General features: G+C 50.5%; 1 protein-coding gene across 14 annotated transcripts; it reads right to left on the reverse strand.

The window, feature by feature from the left end:
- Nucleotides 1-13,930: 13,930 nt before the first annotated feature.
- LOC144720835 (cyclic AMP-responsive element-binding protein 1-like) lies at nucleotides 13,931-26,392 on the reverse strand. Of its 14 annotated transcripts, XM_078597919.1 has the most exons (9): nucleotides 26,260-26,315; nucleotides 24,731-24,807; nucleotides 20,692-20,782; nucleotides 18,901-18,978; nucleotides 18,600-18,700; nucleotides 18,303-18,442; nucleotides 17,802-17,969; nucleotides 17,198-17,348; nucleotides 13,931-14,504 (listed from the first exon to the last, which is right to left on the reverse strand). In XM_078597919.1, the coding sequence occupies exons 3-9, from the start codon at nucleotides 20,761-20,763 to the stop codon at nucleotides 14,348-14,350; spliced, it is 867 nt and encodes a 288-aa protein (XP_078454045.1). In that variant the 5' UTR covers nucleotides 20,764-20,782; nucleotides 24,731-24,807; nucleotides 26,260-26,315; the 3' UTR covers nucleotides 13,931-14,347. The 14 variants fall into 14 exon arrangements, with proteins under 14 accessions (XP_078454045.1, XP_078454036.1, XP_078454043.1 ...); XM_078597910.1 differs by lacking the exon at nucleotides 24,731-24,807 and having other exon boundaries at nucleotides 18,835-18,978; nucleotides 26,260-26,378; XM_078597917.1 differs by lacking the exon at nucleotides 24,731-24,807 and having other exon boundaries at nucleotides 26,260-26,366.
- Between the last annotated feature and the right edge of the window lie 416 nt (nucleotides 26,393-26,808).

Consider the following 26,808-nt stretch of genomic DNA (forward strand, 5'->3'; position numbering starts at 1 on the left):
CCAAAAACAGAAACGGTAGCCGCAGTAGCCGGAGGCAACGCTTAGAGCGGCGTCTTTTGGAGATCGGAGGGAGCGGGCAGGAGCGAGGCCTCTCTACCCTCACCAAACATTACGAAGCTGCAGCGTGCGTACAACATTCTTTTGGCACGTGCCATGACGAGTACTGCAAGTTTCGATCATGTCACATCCAGTGCTCCCTGAGCGGCAATGGCTTCCGGTTTGCCAAACGAAAACATAAACTCGCAACGCATGACACACAAAGCGCTCGCCACAAACGAACCACACCACCTCCCTGCTGATCTCGTCAAGGAGCATAAACCATCACGCGAACTCCGCTCCATCCCCGTAGCGGCCTTTGCATAGCCATCGAACACAGATGGTCACCACATCGCTCGCTTTCAAATGCGCTTCTGCGGTCGTCTGGAGCGTTCTTTCTTCTAATATTAGGAAGCCATTGGGGCTATGCATTTTGTATCTAGATCGAGCTCATTTCTTGAGAACTACTTTTTTTGTTTAGCCTGTTGTCCTTTCCCCGCCCCTCTGACGGGCACGGTTGGCAACGTAAGGTGCGAAAAAAGTTTAACATACATACAAGACTGGCAGCTGAAGCTTGAGTGATGGCCTCCCAGCTGAAGTTGAGTGGAGCGGATGTGCATTGCGGACACGGCATCATTGCACTGCGCGCGTGTGTGTCAGGAGGAGCGCGTGGGGCCATAGGCGTGAGTGAAGTTCTGACTTTACGCCTCATGCATGTGGCTTCATGGGTGGATCTCTCTGTGGGGAGCGGCAGTGCAGCGGTTAGCGCGCTGCGTTACGAACCTGGCGACCCGGGTCAATTCCCGCTCACGGCCAACACCAGTGACGATTTTCTGAACCGGTCCTGCGCCTCCCCTAGGTCGACTCAGCCCTTCTTATGAGTACTTTGTGCGGTGTGCAAACATCGTTACTGGGGACAAAGGCAGCTGGGCGTGGTGTTGGCCACCCACCCCCTCGCGTGCCATGCCGGCCTTCATAGGTGTTCGCTAACAGCACTTGCCACAACAGCCTATTATGGCGATACGGGGGGTCTTTGTAGCTCTCTCTGGGGTGTGTGGCACCGTTTGAGGTTCTCCCCACATCTCCCTGTGTGTGAGTCCGTCACGTGTGTGCAGTTATAGCGGCATGACGCGATACTTTTTTCCTTCCCTCAATTGTCTATTTGCTTCCAAAAATCCGGCCAACTTCATGGTTCACCGTGTGAACATTTGAAGGAAGTTCAATATAAGATCGATCACTCACAGAGTAAAGTTAAAGATGAAGTAGGACATCGGAATCCAGGGCCGCCCTCGGGAGGAAGGCTGTGCCTTGGGCGAGCGAGCGAGCCGCTTTGGCTGGAGCTCGACATCGCCACCCCAAGCCCCCTCGCGACCACGCCAGCCGTCGCCGGCTCGGTCATAGGGGGGAGGATAATCCTCAAACGCCATAGACATCGGCGGGTTTTTAAAGCCAAAAATCACAAGTAACATTTGCCAGCAATGTGTAAATTGGGCCCAGTATCTAATGGGAAACTATTAATTTCAACTTCATTTGCGGTTTCTAAGGCACTGCAATGTAAAGTGTGATAACCATAATTCCAATCGATTTTATTACATTTTCTGTTATAAGACAATGGTAATGATGAATGCAGTGTTTTTTGTTACCTGATGGTTGTACCCGTGACACAGATACAGCTGATAGTTTATGCAAATACATTGCTAATGACTTGCTGGGTGCGTATCGCTGATCTCACGACTGCTTCTGTGCTGCGTAAAGCTGGACTAACTCTGGTGACAAGAGACACAGCGGGACTTGAGCCAGTGGTTTTGCACCATGTGCCACTGCTCTCATGCTCTATCCAGACATGCAAGACCAGTCAATAACACTTTGTTTATGTAACTTATTAGGTCAACTTCACGGATCCCGATAATAACTTGAGAATAAATGTTGAGTCTGTTGCTTGATTTTAATACAAATATCTATCACGTTGTCATTTAATTCAACGGTGAACGTCAAACGTCCATTCAACCACGGTGGCGAGATAGGCGCCAGGGTGGCGAGTTTCTTCACCGTACATTCACTCGAATAAAAAGAGCGCTTGATTCTAACGCTTCGGACCAAATCACTCGGAAGACATCGTCAGATCTCGCCCGCTGAGCAGTGGTTGAGCCTGCTGAGTGCTCGGATGGGCAACCACCGTGCTTGCAATAACAGCGTGAGAGGCTGCAGCGATACGAGGTGGGGAGAAGATGGACAGTCATCAAGCAGTGGATTGATAGAGGGCTGGACATGCACATGACCAAGCAAATCTGCAATCCAGCTCAGGCACCACACACAGCCCCCCCCCTCCTCAACCCCTCACCATCCCTCTCCGTTTCTCTCCACTTCGGGCGCGGATTCTCGGCCACGCGGTCTCCGCTCAGTGCGGTCCCTGGCTTTCAGAAAGGGTCGATGGTGCCTCCTGGTGGACGCGCGGCGGAATGACAGCGCGCGTGGCAGTGGGGTAGATGGTTAGGGTGGAGTTTAGGGTGGAGTGCAGGGCGGAGGGCAGGGTGGAGTGCAGGGTGGAGTGCAGGGTGGAGTGTGGGCAGGCAGGAGACAATTGAGAGTCGTAGCATAACGTTTGCCACGGAGCAGGCGCAGAGCGGGAGATATCAAGAAGGGCGAGGTGTTAGGACAGGGGACTGTTTATTATGCGCGTAGAAGAGCCACCTCAACCTAAGCCGCATTCACCATCATCAGCCATGGTCGATCCACTGCTGGATGAAGGCCTCCCCGAGCCGCCGCCAATTCTCACGATCCTGCGACGTCGTGATCAGAGGGTCCAAGGGATTTCATTGCCGCCGTCGCTGTGGTGGTGGATGCCCTCTTGGACGCGTTCCGAGAGGGCGTCCACCCATTGCTTGGCTGCTGCCACTCGCTCGTGATTGTCGACCATCGCCCCTCGTCCCTTCTAAGCCACGACGCGCCCTTGCCCAAGCCTCCCGCACCTCCAATTCGTCCGATTAGCACAGTTGGCTACGTGCGGTGCGAAAGAAGTTCAACATACATCCGCACACTCGTCGTCTTCGTAGTTTGAACGATGACGTCAACACGAGTAAAGCATATTATAAAACTGCCCTCAAGAGCGACTCTTTCGCGATATCCGCGACAAGCGACACCAACACACACAACGACGTTCTCGACTCCGCGTGTTCCTCCTCCTCCTCCTCCCCCCCTCTCTCAAAGCTCGGTATCCACCGGCTCCATGAAACAAACGCACGCACTGCCACGCTCGCACGCCACCCGTCACGGCTGCGTCCCGCGAGAGGTCCCCGGTGGACATTCCATCTCGTGCCAACATTCCATCTCGTGCCAACAGCCGCGCGGGGCGGTGGTCGCTACGACGCGCGGCCTGTGAACGGCACCGTGGAGGCAGCAGCGAGGGTTGGTGGATCACGGCACTCGGCGTTGTGGAACTCCCTTGGGCGCGTCGAGGAGGTGCCATGCCCTGGCTCGCAACGAGGAAGGCAGCGCAGCAAGTGGGATAACCGCCGGCTGTTTCCAGCTGGCCGAGTGGTATAATAATCATCACGACTCGACATCAATCGGCCAAAATAGAACCCAATGCAGGAGCCACCTGAAAAGGCGTCCTAGGACTCGGTGTGGTTTTGCTGGGGTCTCCGCTGAACGGGAACGTTGGAGAGCGCCTTCAAGTCGAGATGGTATTCGGCCTACTCTTCCACGCTCTCCCAGACGTCTCGTTCAGAGGAGATGATTGAATTGGGTCAAAAAGTTGAACTCCGTTTACCGACTGCGCGCGGCCGCCAGATGGCGCCACGGGCCGTCACGCGCGGCCCGGGGCCTCTGGCGGCGTCCGCGCGCGCGTCCATCAGCGGTCGACTCCCGCACCACGCTCGGAATGTGATCATCATCATCAGCAGCAGCAGTATCATCGACGTGTGTGTGTGTCCTCGAGCACACACAGGTGCTATAGGCTGCGGCTCGGCAATGTAATGAGCAGAGAGGTCAGTGCAGCAACATCAATTGTTGTACTGCACGATGACCCCCCCCCTCCACCGCGTCTATGCTCCCCGGCTCCACGAGCGCGCCCTGGGCAGCGTGCTGGAGGTTGACAGGAGGGGCTCGACGCGGACTTGGAGCTGTCGCGACTGCGGGGAGGAGACCGCGGCGTGGGGGGCGCGGGAGGTCACTCGGTGTCGACCCGCTCGTGTCCGCGTTGTCACCGCGAGTGAGAGTCACGGCACCGCGCGGCGGACGCGAGGAGGCGTCTCCGTGAGTGAAGGTGGCCGAAGGCTCCAGCGCAGTGACAAAGGCAAAGAACGCCCGGACAGACACGGGCGCGGTTGTGGAAAGAGCCCAACGCCATATTTACTGATCTATTTAGTTGGGTACAACGTATGGCGCTCTATGAATGTAATCAATTATTACGAGTAAATATTAAGGCCAGCACGTCGCACGAGGGTGTGGCGTGGCCAGCACCACGCACAGCCGCCTTTGTCTTCCTCCGGTGTCGGCGTTTTTACACGAAGCACCGGGTACTCATTTGAGACTGCGTCGACCTCGGGCAGCGCAGGCCGAGTCGAGGCACGCGCCACTGATGTTGGCTGCGAGCAGGAATCGCGCCTGAGCTGGCTGCGTGGCGCAGTGCCGCTCACCGCTGCGCCACCGCCACACACCGCGTGGAGGGCACCCGGAGGACCCGGAGCAACACCACCACCACGCATCACGCTCACGAGGTCCACACGGATGGGTTTACGAACCCACGTGCTGTCGCTCCCGTCGCCTGATCATCTCACATCCCAGAGGGGCGTGAGAGCGTCACGCAAATCACTACGTGATCCACCAACCCTCCTTACCAAGCTATTTATCGCAGGCGCGCGCCACCACTCCCGGCTAAAATGAACCCACACACGCGTGCGACACGAGGGGATGGTTTACATCGTGGCCGCGTCTCCCTCCAGCCCAATACCTTCTGCCCCAGATGAGCCCCAGCTGAGCCACAGGTGAGCCGCAGGTGAGCCCCAGGTGAGCTCCAGCTGAGCCCCAGGTGAAGCCGCGGGGCTCCGTGTCACTGTGACCCCCCCCCCCCCACAGGGGCTGCGAATCGCTCAGTGGCGACCCTCGGGGTCACGTGGCGGGGGGACGCGGCTGCGGTAATGAGTACAATCTGCTTGGTGAGCTGCACGCGAGAGATGTGTGTGTGGGGTGGGTGGGGGGCACGCCGGGGCTGCGTAGAGCTTGAACGCTCACAGGGCGCGGTGTAGACGCGTCCTGCTTGGCTTGCGTCTTCTCACAACGGCCTTCTCGTCCCACGGTCTTCTCGACAGCACGTTGTACGTCAAGGCAGTCTCCCACCCGCTTAGTTCAGGGTCATTCGGGGGCATTTGGCAATGGGATGTGGGCAGACAATGACGCAGTGGGCAGACAATGACGCAGTGGGCAGTCCTGTCCCAATTCACTGCTAGATGAAGGCCTTCCCACGCCTTTGGGACAAGGCAGTTGTTGGGCTGCACTTCGTCACGCTGTTTGGTACGGCTCGCTTCTGGGGGCAGTGGGGGCTGCCAATAACCGGTATAAAATGTCACTCGCCGTGGCTGGGAATTGAACTCGAGTGGCCGGGTCCACAGCGCCATCGCGAGGGGCAATGGACTCGCGTCCAGCCTGAATGTCGCCGTTTGTTGCTGCCGGGCGGTCCCCGCGACCACGGGCGCGCGCGACTCGTCACGTGCACGCCCTCGGGCGGTCGAGTCACGGCCAACCCAAAGGAGCCCATTGTCGATTCAGTTCTGCCCTCATTTCGTGAGCTCCGCGTGGTCCTCTAAGAGGCCGGCTCTGGGTTCTATTCTTGAGAGCAGCCGATGCACACACCCCGGAATCGCGGCACGTGAGTTACACCCCCCCCCCCTCCATACACTCTGGGGGCAAGTGCTGTTAGCGATCACCTATGAAGGCCGGCACGACACTCCAGAGGATGTGCGTGGCCAGCACCACGTCTTTGTCTCCCCAGTGGCGATGTTACACATCACCCCAGGTACTCATTTGAGGCCGAGTCGACCTAGGGGAGGCCCAAGACCGGTTCAGATAATCGTCACTGCTGTTGACTCGGGTCGCCGGGTTCGTAGCGCAGCGCCCTAACAGCCACACGACCGTTCCCCACTTCGCACACGACTTACACGACTCGCGCACCAGCAACACTCATAACAAAAGCCATGAATGTTGATAATTATCACAACTACAACAGCACGCCAATCAACACTATCCCCCCCATCCCTGCCTCCACCACCCCCCACACCCCCGGGACGCTATTAGTCCGGCACTAATAAGAATCTAAGGCAGCGCGCCGGGCGCTCACGGGACGCGCCGCCGTCACGGCCAATCGCCGTGAGTGACAGCTTCCCGTCAGCAGCGCGCCTCCCAGAGAATCCGAAATCGCTTTTGAAATCGCGTGACGGGTTCGTCGATGTCTTTTATGGTCGCTGTTTGTTGGTGTTTGTGTCCTACAGATCAGCTCTGACCTGCAGCGCGGCTGCTGAGGCTGAGAGAAATTACAATCGCGAGATCAAACGAGCATGTCGGCTCTCAGTGAGAGGTCGCTACTTCTCCGCTGCTGCTCCTAAGGTCTGGAGATTCTCCACCCACTGCTCGTCCTTCTATTCAATAAAACATTACTCCCCCCCTCCCACCAGGAGAGCCACACGGAGTCGTGGAACTCTTTGTTCAGGACGGTCCTATATGGGGGTTTTATTCTAAGACGTTTTGAGTCGACTCAGGATGTGTATTATACACGTGGGAGGAAACCCATACAGATGGAAACAGATGGCGATGAGTGGACTTGTTGTACTGCCTTCTGCTGGCGAGCCAGCACACGGCACCTCCGCGACGGCCACGGGGAGCTTCACAACGAAATAAAAAGAGGCTTTACCCTTTCTGGCAATAAATGTTGTGTTAAGATATTCAAACACGACATAGATATTGGCATCAAATCTACATTAACCACACGTACTGGTGGCAAAACATGCTGTGATAATACACGGCATTATCTTTGAAACTGATTGGCCTACACCAGACAGCCTTCTCTATGGCCTTGTCTCACTACCAGTGTTAGAGATGAGAACGCCAAAAGGCGAACACAGTGCAAAGGCAATGCAAGTGTAGGGGTGTTGTGGTAGAAACATACATCTATGACAGCCGTGAAGATGCTACGGGACGAACACGGCGGTTACAGCGACCACCCTGGGGGGCTGTGAGTTTCGGATCCCTCGCGCCCCTCCCGACAGGTGAGGGACTGCGGGGTGTGTTTCGATCCCTCAGCTTTCCCGTGCATGGATTGTGAGGGTGTGGACGCATTGGTAACGAAAAAACTCTTGGCGCTGGCTCAAGAGTTGAAAATTGTTGTCCTCACGGCGGACGACGGGGACATGTGTTCCTTGCGGGCTGCAAGGAACGTCCACGCACACCTGCTGTTGCAACGGCGACCGCCTCTCGTCACTAGCGTGGCGGCTGCGGTGTACACCGGGACGTCGAACATCCCCTCATCGGAGGAGGAGATCTTTGCTGCGGGCCGCCCTGTAGAGTGAAGGTCCGGGGGAAGACCGGCTCGGACCACGTCGAGCCACCGGGAGCAACCCAAGACGGCAGGGGCAGTCGTAACCTGCTACAATTGTGGCCTCCGGGGCCACGTAGCTTCGGGGTTCTGGGCTCCACGACAACGCACGTCGGGACCCCGGGCGGAAGACGCTCCATCTCACAAGTCTCCGCAGCAAACTCCGGAAAGTCACGGCACCACACATGCTCGGCCTGCACATACACCTGTCACAATCTCACGCACTACAACGAACGGTTCTCGAGGTTCGGGCGTTGGTTCGTCGAGTCGCGGGCCAGTGGTCCGAGTTGGCTCACCGAGTTGTTGCTGCGTCGGCGGGCTCGTCGGTCGTCACGGGCCACATCGATGGGGTTGAGGTGCGCGTCTTGGTCGATACGGGGGCGTCAACAACGATTGGATCCGACCTTGTTTATAATATCCTCCCCGTTCAGAGTTGCTTCCGGTCGAGTTATGCAGCCAACGGGGGCTCGCTGGGTATAATTGGGAAGATCCGAGCCCAGATTTGCATTGGGGATATCTAGTTATCTGGGCCGATATTAGTTTCATCCTCTCTGGCGGTTCCGTGCTTGTTGGCGACAGACTTTTTGGCCAAAATGCCAATTAAATTATTGATCGACCAGGGATGCATTGAACTCCCTTCGGGCCGACGTATGGCGTTCTTGCCTTCCCCTACTACCTTGCGGACGGCCTGTGCGACGATACAGGCGCTCGTTACTCGAACTGTGCGTGTCCCACCGGGCGCACAAATGCTCGTGCCCCTTCAATTACGTCGACCCTTCGCCGCGGGTGTTTCGGACCACGGCGTCCTGTTGGGACCGTCAAAGGCCGCGGAAAATGGATTGGATTTGGTAGCTGCCCAGACGATAGTAAAAGGGAGCGATGACCCGTTCATCATGGTCCTTAATGTCGGATTGCAGATGGCTGTGGTTTCCCAAGGGACCGTGCTTGCACACGCGACGCCGGTACCCTTGGAGGAAACAGTCAAATGGCAGGTGGGTGCCGCACCTCAAACGCAGCCACATTCGGACCATGGTGAAAGTTGGCTGGACGCGCTTTGTTCGGAGACAAATGATCTGTCCGACTCACAGCGTGCCAGGTTACGGAACCTTCTGCTCAAATTTTCCGATGTTTTTAGTAAACACAAATATGATATTGGATGCACCAGCTTGCTGCGCCACCACATTGACACTGGTGACAACGCCCCGATCCGTCAAAATCCTTTTCGGCTGAGTCCCGCCGAAAAGGATCATGTCAAATCGGCTGTAGATGACATGCTAGCTGCTAAAATTATATCTCCTTCCACCAGTCCGTGGGGTGCACCCATAGTGCTAGTGAAAAAGCACGATGGATCCTTGAGATTCTGTGTGGATTTTCGTCGCCTCAATAAAATCTCGGTGGCTGATGCATTCCCACTTCCTCGAATGGACGAATCTCTGGACGCTCTGGCAGGCGCACGATTCTTCTTCACATTGGACTTGTTGTCAGGGTTCTGGCAACTCCCTCTGGATGACGAATCCAGGCCAAAGACTGCGTTCTGGAACCCCACGGCCTATTTCAATTTAATCGGTTGCCTATGGGGCTCCACTCAGCTCCGGCGACGTTTCAGCCCCTAATGGAATTGGTTCTTGCTGGCTTACAATGCTATGTTTGTTTGATCTACCTGGACGATGTTATCGTCTTTAGCAAAACATTCAAGGAACACCTTCAAAGGTTGCAAGCCATTTTCCTAAAAATGCGCGCCGCAAATTTAAAGTTCAAGCCACAAAAGTGCCACTTGCTCCGTGAATCTGTGCGGTATCTAGGACACATCATTAGCTGATCAGGTATCTCTACCGATCCCGCCAAAATGCAGTGTGTCAGCTCCTGGCCGACTCCCACCTCGGTGGGTGAGGTCAGGAGTTTCATTGGATTCGCGTCATATTACCGGCGGTTCGTTGCGGATTTCTCTACGATTGCCAAGCCCTTACATGCCCTGACAGCAAAGGGAGTGAAATTTCATTGGGGCCAGGAGGAGGAGGCCACTTTTCACTCCCTTCGCAACGCCCTGGTGGGTGCCCCACCATTGAGCTACCCCGATTTTTCCGAAGCCTTCTTGCTCGATGCGGACGCCAGCAATACGGGCGTTGGTGGCGTGCTCTCGCAGGTTGTCGGGGGAGTGGAGCGCGTTGTGGCCTACGGCAGTAGGGTCCTGTCTCCGGCGGAGCAGCGATACTGTGTCACCCGTCGTGAGCTGTTGGTCAGTTTCTTTCAAACAACAATATCGGCCATATCTGTACGGCCGGCACTTCATCGTCCGTATAGACCATGCGGCATTGCAATATGCCTTGCGCGTTGAACAGCCATCGGGACAATTGTCTCGATGGCCCGAGGTCCTTCAAGATTTCGATTTCACAACCACATACCGTAAAGGTGTTCCACACACAAATGTGGATGCTCTGTCACGCCTGCCACCCACCGCGGAGTGTGCCTGTCTCCTAGGGTCGGGGCGTTGTAAACCTCCAGGTGACAGCCCTGCTTTGGTTCTTGCTGCCGCCACCGAGGGACCTTCGGCCGGGGGCCCTATCGAACAGGAGGAGAAGGACTCTTTGCTTGGGATGTCCGTTGCGGAATGGGGCTGCCTCCAGATGGAGGACGCATCCCTCCTTGCGTTGCGGCGTCGCGCAGGGGGACCCGTTCAGGGGGTGGCGGGGATCGACTCGTTGGGGTTTTGTCACAGTCTCATGCATTGGGATGGTAAGACCCGCCGCAACAAGCTGGTTGTACCTTCTATTCTGCGCGGTAAGGCATTGTGGGCTGCTCACAAGCGGCTCCTGCACCTGGGAACCCACAAAACCCTTGCCATGCTCCAGCTCGATTTCCTCCTGCAGGCATGTACCCAGTGCGCCCAACGGAAGCCGCCAGCGAGGGGGGCCTGTCCGCCCCTACAGTCTATTACGGTCACCCGGGTTAATGAGCTCGTTGCGCTCGATATTTTGGGCACATTCCCTGCAACACCTCGGGGTAACAAGTACCTACTGGTTGGCGTTGAATATTTTACTCGATGGCCTATGGCTTGGTCCCTCGCCAACCAGTCGGCAGCAGCCGTCACCGAGGCCTTTGTCCAGGGCTATGTCCTCGACAAAGGTGCTCCTGAATGGCTGCTGACCGACTAGGGAAATAACTTCTCTAGCTCCCTTCTACGCGAGGTGTGTGAGCTCCTTGGTACGAAAAAAGTTCGTACCTCCCCGTATCACCCACAAACTTATGGAATGGTGGAACGTCTTCATAGGACTCTCACGTCCATGTTGTGTCACCAGGTGTGTGACTCCCAGACCGATTGGGACCTTAAAATTCCGGGGGTTTTGGCTGCCTACAGGATGGCTCATGCGGCTACCAGATTCTCACCCTTCTCTTTGATGTATGGGCGCGATGTTGATCCGCCTATTGAGGCCCAGCTGTGGGTCTCCAAGTCACACGCTAAATCAAAACTAGCTGACCACGTCAAATTTTATATCTTAAAATTGTCCGAGGCGCGGGAAGCTGCCGTTCAAAACTCGAACTCTCGCCAAAAAGCGAACGAAAGGTTGCGAACGCGCCAGTCACATACACATGGCATGGAGCCCGGGCGACAGAGCCTGGTTACATTCCCCTCAGGTGCCGTTGGCGACCTCGTCAAAATGACTTCGGCCGTGGAGGCGTCCCGTCGAAATTGTACAGGTCATGCAGCCACAATGTGTCCGTGTCGTTGGTACGTGCACCCCTCGCGTCTAAAGCCGTTCGTTGCGCCACGCGCTTCTTCTCCACATAACAATGGCCGAGCATGTGATGTGTCCGCTGACTCCCAGACGGTGATTTCGGCGCCTGCTCCTGGCCTACCACTAACTGTTCCATCTTCAGGTGCCTAGGGAATGGCGCCCTCCCGGGCACCCGCACCACCCGGCGGGGACAGCGACTGCGCATCCAGGAAGCCGGATTTTTGCGCGCCAGAACGGACTGCATCCACCACCGACCCAACCGGTTTCATCCCCTATGATGGACCCGCCACACGGTCACACGCCAAAATGCGGCGGTTTTTGTAATGTTGCCTTCCTTGTTGCACTCGTTCCGTTGCCGCTGTAACCACTTACCGGTTATATCCCTTCTTGCTGCGGGCGACGGGCATGGCTGTGCTGACGGGTAAATCCGGTTGAAATGGGGGGGGCAGGATGTATATTGTGTACATAGTGTTTTTTGTATAGGTGGGTTGAGTTATTTATTGGGGCGTTCGGTTGTTTTTCCCTGTTGTTATGAGGCACGCACGGTTCGGGTTCTTGTTTGCATCATTATTGGAAAGTATTGTTGCAGCCGAGACGGCTGCGGGCTGTACAGGGGGGGGGGGGTGATGTAGGGGTGTTATGGTAGAAACACACATCTGTTACAGCCGTTAGGATGCTACGGGACAAACACGGCGGTTACAGCGACCACCCTGGGGGCTGTGGGTTTTGGATCCCTCGCGCCCCTCCCAACGGGTGGGGGCTGCGGGGTGTGTTTCGATCCCTCAGAACCCCGCCCCTCGGTGTGCAATTCGTATAAAAGATGGAGAGCCAGAGAGCTCGGGGGAGTGTTCGGGAGCCGAAGAACGAAGAGCCAGTTGAAGACTGAAGGCCGGCAAGATAGACCCTGGAACTCCTCTGACCCGCTGTCTTTCTCAGGGCCGGGCAGAGCAAGCCAGCGGTGCGGCCCCAGAGCCTCAGAGCCGATGTCCTTCTAAGGGCCGGGTCTGTCTGGCTGGGTGTCGTGACCTGTGCCTCGGCTGCGCCAGGTCAGGTAGCCTCCCCTAGCGCCTTTAGCGGGGGCCCTGGGAGCATAGATATCTAGGCAGAGCCTAGGTGTGTATCCCAGTCTAGTACGGGTGAAGGGGCCGTTACCCCTTCTCAGTGTTACCCTGTTGAGTTATAATAGTGCTGCCTCGACTACACCATCTCTGTCGCTTGTGAACCCACTACACAAGTATCAAAACATTAATAGCTCGAGTTGAGCAGCTATATCGATGGGACTTTTTTTTGCCAGTATCAAAATTACGGCAGCCAAGTCTGGCATTACTGGACAATAAGTTCCCAGTGAGCATCGTGACACACCCCCCGAGACACAAAGCACCCCTCAATCGAACACCCGAACGACACTCATTCACCGAGACTTTACCGCTCTCGTCACCTCTGGTCTCTCCAGTTACATATACACACACAAACTACAATCATCTCACTCTCACAACATTATGAAACTGCTCACTTCCACATTCTAAGAAGACAACTGTTGTTTGCACACTCCAAGCACTAAACCCACCCGCATAGCGCCAGCAGACTCCTCTCATCACAAAAAGGATTGTATTAAAAGCAATACGCGGTACAAAATGGGTACAAGTTAAGCCAGGTTACAAAATACAGCAAAAACCAGAAATCGAGATTAAAATAAATACGAGTCTTTTAACGTAACAGGTCATACGTTCAGTTAGCTACTGACAAAGGGAGGAAATTTTTTACCAATTCCAGTGTTATTCTTAGGTTTTTTTTCGGTAAAGTCACGTAGGTAAAACATCAAAATTAATGAAAATAAAATAAAAACAAAATTCACGACGTTTCGGAGGCAACACAAGTCTCCGTCATCAGGTGGGACCGTCACAGCCGAATTAGCTGCAGCTAATTCGGCTGTGAATTAGCTGCAGCTAATTCGGCTGTGACGGTCCCACCTGATGACATAGACTTGTGTTGCCTCCGAAACGTCGTGATTTTGTTTTTATTTTATTTTCATTAATTTTGATGTTTTACCTACGTGACTTTACTGAAATAACCTAAGAATATGATTCCTTGCAGTCACGAAAGCTTCAAATCTAGAATTCCAGTGTTTGTCAACACTTAAAACGACACCAAATTTTAAAAGGTCATCGTGGACATGAAAGAATGCAGAGCAAGGGCAACATAGAACCAAGCATTATCCTCCCATTTCTATGCATGGCTTTGGCTCAACGGCCACAGTTTAGCCCCCCCCCCCCCCGCCAGGGAAAATCATGAGAATGTAGCCTAGAAATGCCAATGGCTACTACACACAGGCCAGGCATATGAATGTCCAAAAACATCGCACATTGCAGCTACAATTGCCACCAACGATCGACTGAAATTATATCACTGCCCTTGTGGCCCTAAAAGACAATTTCAATTAAAACTGGGACTGGTCTTCGTTTTCCACCCTTTGCGCAAAAAGAGCTGTCAGATGTTTCAGGACTCATTTTTGGCATTCTGTAAATAGATGCTTTGGAAACTTTACATTTACACAAATAACACAAATGAAAATCAATTCATCGCAAATGCATTTTTTTTTAATCTTTACTGGCTCTAAAATGTATACAAAACAAAGTGTGCTACGGGTAAGCCTCACACGTAACCAATTCCCTCAGAATAAAGCCAGGAAACCATAACGCAGCCGGCACCCCTGTATCCAAGCCGGGAATGTTTCTTATCCCACATTCTGATATCTGTACAAGAATTCCAGTCAATTACCAGGGCCAAACCACATCCATAGAACCCATAATACACGCGTATATTGATTTTAGGCATTCAAAAATAATGATTGTAATATTTAGGGTCAGTTGTTTACTTATACGATATTTCCAATTAACTCAATAAATAAAGTTCACACTTGACAACTGGAAGTGTTGTTTTGGACTCCGGGTGATTGCGGGCTCGATGCGAGGCCGCGCAACTACGGACAACTTCACTGCCCAGCGCTGCCAGGATTCAAACGGAACTGGTTTTTGAGCCCCGACAGCTCATCCAGCAGCTGCTTGTTCTGGACCTCCAGCACTTCCACGCGGTTCTCCAAGGACCTCACATACTCTTTCTTACGCCGGCGGCATTCCTTGGCCGCATCCCTGGGTAGCAGGTGGCACGTGCGCGGACACACACGTACACAAACACGCACCACGGACATGCTGGGGCTTGGTGGACGCACAAACACAACGGCACGGGGCAAGGACAAATCGACATTGGGCCCGATGGACTCCAGGAAAATACACCAAAATATACATACATATATACATGCCATTGCAGCAGAGGCTTCCATTATGTGGCTTAGGTGCATCGTATCTACACCAACAAAAAAACCACGTCGTAAGAACACATCTCCGTGAGCTAGGGAAGCCTTCCTTGGAAAAGCAAAGTGAACTGTCGCGCACACACATGCCATGCGATCTAGCACTTTCCTTCCTCCCTGTCAATCACAGACGTGGGGGACGTGCTGGGCACACTAACACCTTCCTGTAAACAACCATGCGGGATAGCACGGGCACGCAGAGCAAGCAGGGTCTTGGATGGTGCGCACTGGGACCCCGAGCTAAAAGCAACACGGCTACACGCTACTACAGGGAGAAAACAAAAAAGTATTCACATAATCAGTGCAATTGTCTACTGTGAACAAAGTTAACACTAGGTTTTTTTTTCTTTCTAAAAGCACACACGATTAAAGTCTTGAAATAACATTGCATGTTTAGACAAGGCAGAAAAATGGTATCCATATTTAGCAAATATTAACAACAATAGCCGAATTGTTGCTAATATTTTTAATGCAGCTGATAAATATGCCTTAATTAAAACGTACAATATATTAGGTTATGCACAACTGATCACTAGGCTAAAGATTTATACAAGTTTTTGCCTCGCCAAGTACACCAATTTGTGTATATGATCATAATGCAGTAACAGAAAGATCATCGTTGCAATAACTACCGTGTATTATTTACTCTGGATACAAAAAAGCGGGCTTCAGTGCCCATGATCGGATATAAAAAGAGCTCCGCCCCACGTTCCCCAGAATCTCGGCCTCGCTACGGGCTACTCGGCTTTGTGGCAGTAAAGATCTTTGAGGGCTTTCAGCTCCTCGATCAGGGTTTTGTTTTGATTCTCGAGAACAGTCACGCGGTTCTCCAGGCACTTCACGTACTCCTTCTTCTTCCGGCGGCACTCACGTGCCGCCTCCCTGCGGACACAGAAAACCGGAAGTGCTGCGTCAGGCAGCACTCCTGTGCCGGCCGACACCACGATAGGGGCCCCCACCTTCGCCTTGAACCTACCGCCCACTGGTTTCGGATAAGCATGGCTGGCATTAGAGCGCAGTCAGGGATTAATTTCAGCCAGGTCAGCAAGCCGCGATATATTTCTGCGCCTGGCACACCACATCCAGAATACCTCTGGCTATGGCTACGAGCCACATGCCTGCACCTCCAGTCTACTTAAAAATATTCAGGGAGAAATTGAGCCCTGAGAACAATGACTTATCACCCATTGCAAGACTTCTAAATGTTAAAATACTGCGTCGCATAATAGTGTTAAACTAATCTTGATTTGAAGCTTTCATGACTGCAGGAATCCATACTCTTTGGTTCTTTCGGTAAAGTCACGCAGGTAGAAATAAAATAAAACATTTGACCATTTTTGTGATTGTTTCACCCAACTATCTTCTGATTGTGCTATGAGATACATAATATCATATTTTTTGGGTCTTTTGGTAAAGTCACGTAGATAAGTTCAAAGAAGATAACAAAAAAAGTAGTTTTGTAGTAGTTTTTTTTGTCATTTTCTTTTAACCTATCTACGTGACTTTACCGAAAGACCCAAAGAATATGAATTCCTGCAGTCATGAAAGCTTTAAGCCAAGGAATAAATAATATCCATTTGGAACTCTCACAGAACAGCGACCTTTAATGTCCACATAAGCTGACATTAGCGCTGCCTATGACATCCCTGTAAGTGGCCTGGGTCCACAGTCGGGTGCAGCAGCACTTGCCATGAGTACTTTTTATCGCGCGACAGTCAAACTGATGTCTCAATTCAGTTCAGGCTCAGACCATCAACTCACTACAAGTGAGAACCCGGTTTTATCAGTTACCCTTCTGAATTCAAACCCAGATCGGATCTCAGTGGTGCCAGCTCAATGCTCTGATGTCTGAGCCTCCCAGTCACTCCAATAATATTTACCTTTTCATTCATTTACAAACTTTTTTGGTGAGTGGCCTCATGTTTACCGCAACATAATGGAATAAAATTACAGGAATGGAAGCGAATATTATACTATGCTCAGCCATACATTATCTTACGCCGCTTACAAGCAAGGGACAGACGCTTTCTGTGAGGCACATCAGGCTGCAAAGCGGCAACACACATTTCACAAATTTCAAGAAAAAAGGCATTAGAATGTTAAGTCAACAAGAATCACAAGGGGAAATGCCCAGCATGACAGTTTGGGGGTAATGCACACATTTAGTGGAAAATCAGTAACAAAACACAGATGACATGGACACACAGAGAGTTATGCACCTACCATCACAAACAAATCATAATGAATATTTTCTACGGTAAACGTAAAAGAGTTATTTTGTTTGTGTACACATTTTAAGATGAACCTAAACAGAATTCACAAGTAAACTGCAAATATGACTGCAACGTTTCTCCAACCTGCTAATCACACAGTAGCGTTAAGAGGGGAAAAAGCACAATCACGAATGAGATGCAAGAGATCATTCGACAAAATGAATAATGAATTTCAGCGAAGCACTGCCCTTAGACGTACCTGTTTTTCATGAGCCTGACCTCCCGCTTGCGTGTCCCCTCCTCGGGCACCCCCTGCGAGCTCTGGATGGAGGCTGGTGACGTTGCCACGACCATGCCCTGTGGGATGCCACCCGAAGGCGTGCGGATCTGGTACGTCTCTCCTGAGGCCGCTGCAAGTCATATGGCAGGCCACAAAAACAGGACAAAGTGAGACAACAGCCGGGAAATTCTGCCACAACAAATGCCTAGTTTAGTTTAGGTCAACTAAACATTTTAATTCAGTACTTTTTTGTGGTCGATTAATCGGGCCCCTTTAAAACTTGTGACCATCCCCACAGCTTGCCTCCCAAAGGCAGGAAACCACATGCCACGGTCAGCTTGACGCTGATGATGATACCAATAACATCACCTAGCCGTGCCCATCACCTCACGCTCAGCGGCACACGCGGGATAAGAGGTGAGAGTATTGTCGAATTATTCGATTTGTCGAGTGAACAAACTGATAAATGCTAAACGACTACTTCGAAAATCTGATATCCCAGCTCGACTTTCGTTGGCAACAAAAGACTTGTTACCATTCTCAGGTAAGCAAGGTGGCTGTGCCACGGTCGAGGGGTACGTACATTGCACCACGACCTGGCTGCCCGGCATGAAGAACTGCTGCCCGTCGGAGGTCTGCGCGTACTGCACAATGGTGGCGCCCGCCTGCTGCCCTCCCGCACCGGCCATGGTGAGCGCCTGAAGCCCCTCTGCCCCGTTGATCTGTATTGCACCACCGCCAGCTATGGCAACTGCAGGAAAACACACATGCACATACTATAGATCAGCAATACCGGGTTGTTATCTCTACCTGACCAATTTATCTAAGCATAAGCATGGTTTAATTTCCTACTGCATATTTTCCAGGTAACCGGTACACTGGAGGAGGCACGTGACTGACGATAAGCCACGCCCATTGTGAGATGTATACCGATTGTGGTGTGCTAAGAACAAAAGTATTTTCTGGGTCGCCTAACTATAAAGACCTATAGTTTTTATTCTTCACACAAACACATAATTGCTATCATCCATATACTGCAATGGTAACCTAATTTACATATCAGGGTGTTCTAACAATTACTTACAATACTGGCCAGTGCTGGTCTGGTAGATGGGTGTGGGCAGGGTCACAATGTTATTTGTGGTTGAGCCATCATCCTCTCCCTTCTCCTCGTCAATTTTCGGGATGGCCGCCGCATCAGAGGAGAGGTCGTTCAGGATCTTCCTGCATGGGGAAACCGAGAAATGAGGCAAATGCATAACTCCATGAACTCAAACGACACCACGAGAGATGGTCAAGAATTGTGCACCCCAAACTGCTAAACGAGAGCACTTGACTGAGAATGTGGAACCGGAAGGCAGGAGGAGTGAGGAGTGCGCACCTGTACGAGGGCCGTCGAGAGAGGATCTCCCTGCGCTTCTGCGTGTCCGAGGAGCTATCTCCAGACTCCTGCGACGTCTCGCCATCTGAAATTGTGGCCACCTGCAAACAAGCAGGCGGCCAGGGCGAAAGGCACACTTTGTCATTTTCAATCACAGAGAGAGAAGTTCTCTTCCTATGACGAGTCACTCAAAAAATTGAGTGCTTAAAATAGGGTCCATGTTTACGCATGTCACCTGGATGGTTTGTATCTGTGGCGACTGGATGACAGAGGACTGTGCAGCCTGAATGACTGACTGCACCTGCACGGTCTGACCCCCGGGAAGCTGGACCAACGCCATTGTGGTGGTGCCTGCCTGTGCTACTTCCTCTGCTGACACCTGCGGACAGAGACAGACACCTCTTTCAACACAATACAGATGTATGGCGCATATGAATCAAACTGTGCTGAAAGGCTATGCACAAGAGATAATAAGCACATTAAGAGGCCATGCAGTAGAGGACAATTCATTTTTTTTAAGGCAAAGGATAAACTTTCGCACGTCTGCTATGTCAAATGTTGTTAAACGAGCACAAATTAAGATCTACAGAGCACATCACATCAGTGATAGTGTTGACATATAACCTCGGTGACCCATATTGTGGAATGCTTCTTTGATGTCTGCTGGATGAGTTGCCTATCAAAAATAGCTTCGATACCCAATAAACTTTGCTCGGGAAATAAACTTCTGATTCTTATTATAAGCCGAATCGGCGAAAGTAAAGCGACAATCAGTGCAGAAATCAACTGCTGCAGATGTGTATGGTAAAGGAACTACTCTGGATAGCTATCAATGGAGCATCAACTTTTAGTTCCCAAAAATACTAATATGGGAACTTTATGCTCAACACTTTATGAGTGCAGATACCACATGTTCAATCGTAGCCACTTAACTATTTATAAAGATTCAATTATTTTACAATGTGGTAAACGTAGTGGCTGCACGAGTCACACAATCCAATCCAATTTAATACAATGAATGTGAATTGAAAGTCATTATTTATTACAAGCGTGATTCCATGCTTGCATCCCGAGCATAATAATTTTAATCAATGTCTTGTTGCATGGTTAGTCAGTTGCCTAATAAAGCATACACACTTGAAGTGTAACAGCATGTATGCTGTATATGGCATGTGTGTGTCATTCATGTTAGTATGTATGTTTGTGAATTTTGATGTATGAGCGCAAGTATGTTTGCCTGGACGTATGGTACACGACTGCACAAGTGTAGATGTGCACATATTCCTTTTCATGCACATATACAGTCTTTTCTCCTATAACGCTGTAGTTGCGATACTGAAGAACACCGCGTTATGGAAAAATCGCGTTATCTATAGAAATAAAAGGGAAATTTATGAATATGTGTGTCTGTTCGAAATGTTTAGCATACTTTCCAACATGCAACAAACTTGAAATTTGGCATGTGGGTAGCTTCCAGACTGTACACAATGCAAAAAGTATAATAGACTTTTGTATTTTGGGGGGGGCGCAATAATGGATATATTTTGCACGGCAAGTGAGCGGTGACGTCACATCTGTGATGTCGCCCGCATGCGGCAGCGTCACGCAGTGTGCCTGCTGACATCACGCATCCCCCCCCCCACCCTCCGCGTAGGCCGTGTATTAATCCAAGAAAATAATCCAAGTCTCGGGCGAAGCCGGGTAGTAAAGCTAGTAATAAATATATATCGGGTAAAGCACATTCTGAGATAACACGTGAGATGCCTACGCAGGCTGAACTAAGACTGAGGCACGTGGGTAGCATCTAGAAGCATCCAGCAGAATCAACTTGCGTCATGCAAAGCCGAGCCAGCTGTACAACCGCATATTCCTACTCGCACGAAGTAGTTTTGTTCGCCGAATCGCGTTACATCCAATTCGCATCAGTGTTATAAAAAATGTCTTCCCTCATATACTAATCGCGTAACATCCAATTCCTGTTATTAAAAATGTGTTATAGAACAGACTGGACTCTTGGAAGGAAAACCATTTGTTGCCTCAAAAATGCTTCTGTAGGTTGCGCCACTGGTTGAGTGTCGCCACGTCCCCGTACCTGCGTGACTGTAACGAGCGTCTCTCCCTCACTTGTGCTCAATATCGCTGTCTCCTGCTGGCCTTCGGACATCTTAGGCTCCTTTCAATTCCTACTGGAACAGCAGCACAAAACATTTATTGTTCTTTTGCGCTATGATCATGGGTGTATCCGAGACACATTCATGTCTGATGGAATATTTTCTGGGCTGCATGTAGACTGGAGTAGGTATGCGACTCGTAGCCACGAGAGGCATAATGGATGTTGGTGTACCAGGCGTGGAAATATTCTCTGATCAGGGCAGACCCTTCTGAAATTAAGCCCTGGCTCCAGCATTGCATTATGCCATATTTAAACTGATTATTATTAATATTATTTTGACGTGTTTTAAATGTAAATTTATAAATGGCATACTTTACAGTTTACACTCAGCGGCACGCCCTTGGAAGTGAATTGCTCCAAACAGCTCCCCAATAATGGAGCCTTTGCATAACGATGTTTCCGCCGGCAGCTTTAGCTGCCTACTTGGTAAGAAACAAATAATTTGTATCATTTGGGGTCACATTTCGATGAAATAGTTGTCTGGCTGTTACCATCTCATTTGTATTGTTTCTCAATGTTTCTGTCTCATCTGCTTTGCTCCGACACCGTCAACCAACATATAATTTGCACAAAATATTAAAAACATTATTAACTAGTATATCAGTCGACTGCCTACATACTGCATCATTTTACGTTGTTGTACCTTATCTATAAGAAAAATAAGCCACGTGCAAGTCAGACCATTAACAAGTGCTGTTACCTCACTCCTGTTACTTCCTGCAACTTGCAGAATTCCCCCTACTGGAAATCTGTGAGAAAGAGCTTTATAGCACAAGGGATTCCTCCAGTTCAAATAATCTGATTCTGCAGTCTACAATAGGTAGCATTACAAATGAACTCCTGTTCAACGTGGTTACATAAGTAAATCGATACCATAACTTTCTAACCTGCAATATCTGACCATATCTTCTGATCAAGGTTTGTATCGGGTCCAGTTGTTTCATCGCATATCATTAGTCTTTAGCCTCACTCACCAAAATATAGTGGCATTTCAGCAACTATTAAAAATAATAATTTAGTACCCCAGTGGGAAACTATTGTCCTTTTCCAATTCAGTTGTTTTGAAATGTTGTACTGAAGACATGCTCTGCCTTACATATGGGTACTTTAAATACAATGTATTACCAAAGTTTTGGAATGGCAGCTGAGAATTAATTATCCATACATGCTGTTAACGTGCCAGCGTCTGAGACAAAATGTTCGTGAGGGATTATTTCAGCCTGGTTAAACAACACCACACAGTTTAACTGCAGTGCCAAGAAAATCTGCTACCTCTCCAAACACTATTGGCTTTGGAGAGCTATGGCGTTGTGCACTGGGCCATTTAATAGGCACAGCCTTAACCAAGCATTGGCTGCTATAAGACCGTTTGCAGAGCACCGGTATTTTGCAGAAATAATGGCAATAACGGCCGAGGTTTAAATAAAACAGCGGCACCACACTTATTTCACCGTCTTGTTTATTTTGACAAAGTGCCACCAAGTTATCAGTCCAGTTCCAGGGGTTGGCGCACGTCCTCCATGGCAGTTGTGAAGACCATAATTTAACCTTATGGCAGGACCCTGGGCTCCCATAAGCCCCTGGGGTCCCATAAGCCCCCGGCTCTCGCATAAACTGTGTTGCTACTTCATTTTATGTCTGTTGAAGGTGAACGATACGGCAATCTATTCCTATCGACGAGCTCTACATGATGCGCTAATCAAAGTTTAAAAGTTTTGTTTCTTCTGCACATTCGTCCTCGCTGTGCTTGGACAATAGAATGATGTGCGCCAGGTGGGTCGCAGTGTTTATGTGCGTGGCGGGACGGAGTCGCCAAAAAATAATTAAGATTTTAACTTCCATTTATTCGGGACCCCGGGGTCCCGCCATAAGGTTCATATTAAGCACTGGAGCACAAGCCTAGGGCAATAGTTCATACCTGTTAACTCCTTATCAGTGCCCCTACCTTATTACAGACCAATTCAGACCTTACTGGTCACCCCATGCCCTTATACATCTCAACGTTCATCCTACAAAGTCCCATCAAAAAGGAGAAACACAATTTTAGTTTTTGCCCGTATTAAAACGGCTGTTGGCCGTATGGGCCTGAAAACTCAATTTCCCTGTACAAGAATACGGGCTAAACCGTGTGGGTTGACATGGTATTTGTTTTCTTGTCAACCTCTACCAGTCAGCAGTGTGGATGTGTGTAGCGAGATGCAATGCCTCCCCCCCCATCTCGAACCCCCCCCTCTCCCCCCCTATCTCTGCCCCCTTCCTCCCCCCCCATTGTCTGCTCCTACATTAGCCCTGGCTGACTGGCTGCCCTGCCCATGCTGTTTGCGAGGCACAAGCTCTCCTCCTCGCAACTCCCCCATTGTTCTGCCACTGCATTTGCGTGTTGCTTGCGCAGCTTTTCCCCGCCCACTCACTTTGGAACCCTTCTAAGCAGTTGCATTTGGAGGCTTGCCCCCTCTTTTCTCTTCGAAGACCACTTGTGTTGCGATCGAAACGTCGTGGGTTTTGCTTTTATTATTTTCTATTTATTTTAATTTTTCATTTTATTTTACTATTTTTTATTGTGGGTTTTTAGCTTTTATTATTTTCAATTTATTATTTTTCTATTTGAATTTTATTTTAAGTTTTTCTATCTACGTGACTTTACCGAAATAACCAAGAATATGGTATGATTAGTTGTAGACAACAGTCACCAGCAATGGTTGTCCAAGCGTTTACCATTGGTAAAAAAAAAATCCCAGTCGCTCAAAATCTAAACAAATCTGATTGACGTTCCCCTGCGCGTGCATGACATCACGCTCTAAGTTTCAAAAACAAACAAAAAACGGCCTCATCCCCGCACGAGTGGCAAGCAATGGTGGAGTTATTGTGGTGGTGTGGAGAGATGTTGTGGTGGTGGTGTCACGTGTGTGGTTTGATGGTGAAGCGGTGGTGTCAATGGCTTACGATGGGAATGTTGTGCCTCTGTGCCATTTATGCATAATTTCAGCTACACACTGCTAGAGAAATCCGTCACAACAAGTTGCCACAACCGCTCAAGATTAGTAAGGGATGCCTGCAACGATTTGCCATAACAGATCATGGCCTGGTGATTAACCACGCGGCCGTTGAGGGTAGCATTGATTACAGGGGGACACGAGCAGGTCGCTTTGTGGAGATAATCTGTCTTTACGAGAACACATGGCAAGGGGAACGTTCAAATGTTTTAAGTCTTTATTCCAAAACGGCGGCGCCTCGAGTCAATAGCTCCCGACTTAGGGCGGCGTGAATGTGGACACTTAATAAGAAACCTCGGTCTCAATACATTTATTTTTTCTAAGGGTCCTCTTGCATGTGGGAAGATTGGCCAATTCCATTAGTATTTTATTCGATGCGAAAATCGTGAGAACTCGGTGAAATGCCACACGCTTACAATAGGGATGAGTTCCCCCAATAGCATCTTGGTTAGTTGTCTGGTAATTAATCCCACTTGCTCTACTACAATACCCTTCCACCTCGCTGCCCAGCGAGTTTCACATCAACCATAATGGGTGATCCCACCAAACCAGTCTCCAAAGTTGGATTTGGGGAAAAATAAAGCATCGATACACCGATAACATTTTTTTGTTTCGGTACATCGATGCTGATCCTTCCAATGACATCGGAACATGGGGTGTTTTCAATTTAGTTTTTTCAAGCAAAGTCAGAATTTGCTTTAAAGCTATTAAATAAAACCGTTCATACATTCTTCGCACTACTGCAGATCGGGGTTTAACATTAATAACCTGGGAACGGCAAGTGGACGTTAGTTTATTGTTGACCCTGCAACAACAGATTTGTGCCATTGTACATGAAACATCTATTTTTACTTTCTCAAAAGTGGACTTAAAGATTGCGATTTACGATTGATCATTAAGCGACATACTTATAGCAATGTTTTTTTCTTCTCTAAATTATGAATCCATCTTTTTCACGATATCACCTTCAAGTCTAAGTTTGTGTTGAGTGTCGACCAGGCACCAACAGGCGTATGATTGTTTCATGTTTTCCATTTCCAAACTATAAATGACGAGAAAACCCATCACAACAGTATAAGAGGTTGGAAATAATACAATTTTGCATGAAGAGATGGCTACATTTTCTCAACGTTTGAGCTGGTGGTTTGAATAAGGCCTACACATTTTGAAAAATGTAAACTTTAGTGTTGTTAAATATTACTTTGCTCAGGAAGAAACATTTATTTGGAATATTTACATAATACTGTTTGCAGAAAACATGTAATCGAGGCGTTGTGGGCAATCGCCCTGGTCTCTAAAGCGCATTTAGGGCCACGTGCTATGAAAGGACATTGACCGAAACGTCGGCTCATTTTCTTCCAAGGCAGTTTTATTGACGAATGTGTTTACGTTTCATTTTACTTCCACGTTTTCATTATAAAACGATCTTAGTCTTCCAGACAGCGACACTTTTATTTCAATGTCCCATGCCTATCCCACAGCATTGAACATGCGAGCCACCACGCCCGCTTTAATCGTGTAAGAAATACTGCTTAACATCATCAGTTAACATAAAAAACAAACCTCATACGGAACTGAAATATATATTACGGGAAATGTACCAATTTTGAGGGCCATGGCCCGTAAACCTTGGCCTACTGTAGGCTGTGTTGTGCAAAACTACCACGACTGGAACTACACGCTTATTAAGTCCATCTAGTTTGAATATCACTCCAAGTAGTTTATGCAACACGAGTAAACGTACGCAGCAATAACAAAAAATCGTATTTAAGAGACGACCTGCATAGTGGCAGACCAAAACATCGGCCCAATGTGCATAGTTTACAAATTACTCCGGAAAACGTAACGAAAATAAAATCCACGACTCTTACTTAAGCATGCGAGAACATTTTAAAGCACATTTCTTTTGTATTTTTTTGGAAAACTCGTAACACGAAACAAACCTCCGCACTCTCATCATCCCCCATTGCTTTAGGAGTGTAACAACAGGCGACAGGGAGAGATTTCGTTAACCGCGGGTTCACTTTTGTTTTGAAAACCCACAACAACGCGGCCGCCCTAACAGCACGAGGAAGACGAAAGCCAAGGTGGGCAGTTGGGGGGAGGTAGTGGGGGGGGGGTAGTGGGTGGAGGGGATAGTGGGGGGAGGGGGGTAGTGGGGGGTGGGTAGTGGGGGGTGGGGGGAAGGTGGGGGGAAGGGGGGGGGCAGCCGCCCTCGGGAGGGAGCCGTGCCCGGGCGAGCGAGGCCGCCATGACTGTAACGCGCCAACGCCGCCCCAAAAGCCCCTCGCAACCGCAGCCGCCGCCGCCGCCGCCAGTGCAAGGCGGTGAGGGGGGGTAGGAGGAGAAGAAGCAGAAAAAAATGTCGCGTGTTTATCCCGTCCAAACGCCCGCGATGGTGACGACCCCCTCCTCCTCCTCACGAAGGAACCCCAGAAAATCATCGCGACGCCGATTCCGCCCCGAAGCCGAGCTCGTCGCGCCAACTACGTACCCGCCTCGTCAGAGCGACGCAGGGCGCCCACTGGCCGCCGCCGCCATACGTAGCCCAGACGTCAAGAGCCGCGTCGTCCCCGCGCGCGATCGCAGCCAACACGCCCCCTTTCCACCCCCGCCCCCCCCTTTTCACTCCCGCCACGCCCCCTTTCCACCCCGGCCACGCCCCCTGTCCCCCCCCCCCCGGCCCCCCTCTCTCTCCCCCCCGCCCTCGCGAGCGCCGCCTTCGAATTTTCACGATTGGGTCCCGCCCCCACGTTGTTCGTCGGTTGGTCGTTGCGAGTCACGTGCCGCGATCGCGGCCAATAGACGATAGGGGCGGTTTTGTCGGAGCAACGCCCCCCCTCTCTTGCATTCGCCGCCTCCCGCCCCTCCTACCCCGCCATCCCATTGGGCGGCTCGTGCCACGTCACGCGGATTCCGCCAACGCGGGCGAAGGGTCCACACACCCCCTCCTCCCCTCCAAATCCATCCGCGACAAGCATTGAATCGACTCGTCATTTTTGTACGATTTTGTTCCTCAATAAAAAAAAATGGTACGCATTCG

This window comes from Lampetra planeri, chromosome 10 (assembly GCF_965212315.1).
Source record: "Lampetra planeri chromosome 10, kcLamPlan1.2.h2, whole genome shotgun sequence".
NCBI classification, from domain to species: domain Eukaryota; kingdom Metazoa; phylum Chordata; class Hyperoartia; order Petromyzontiformes; family Petromyzontidae; genus Lampetra; species Lampetra planeri.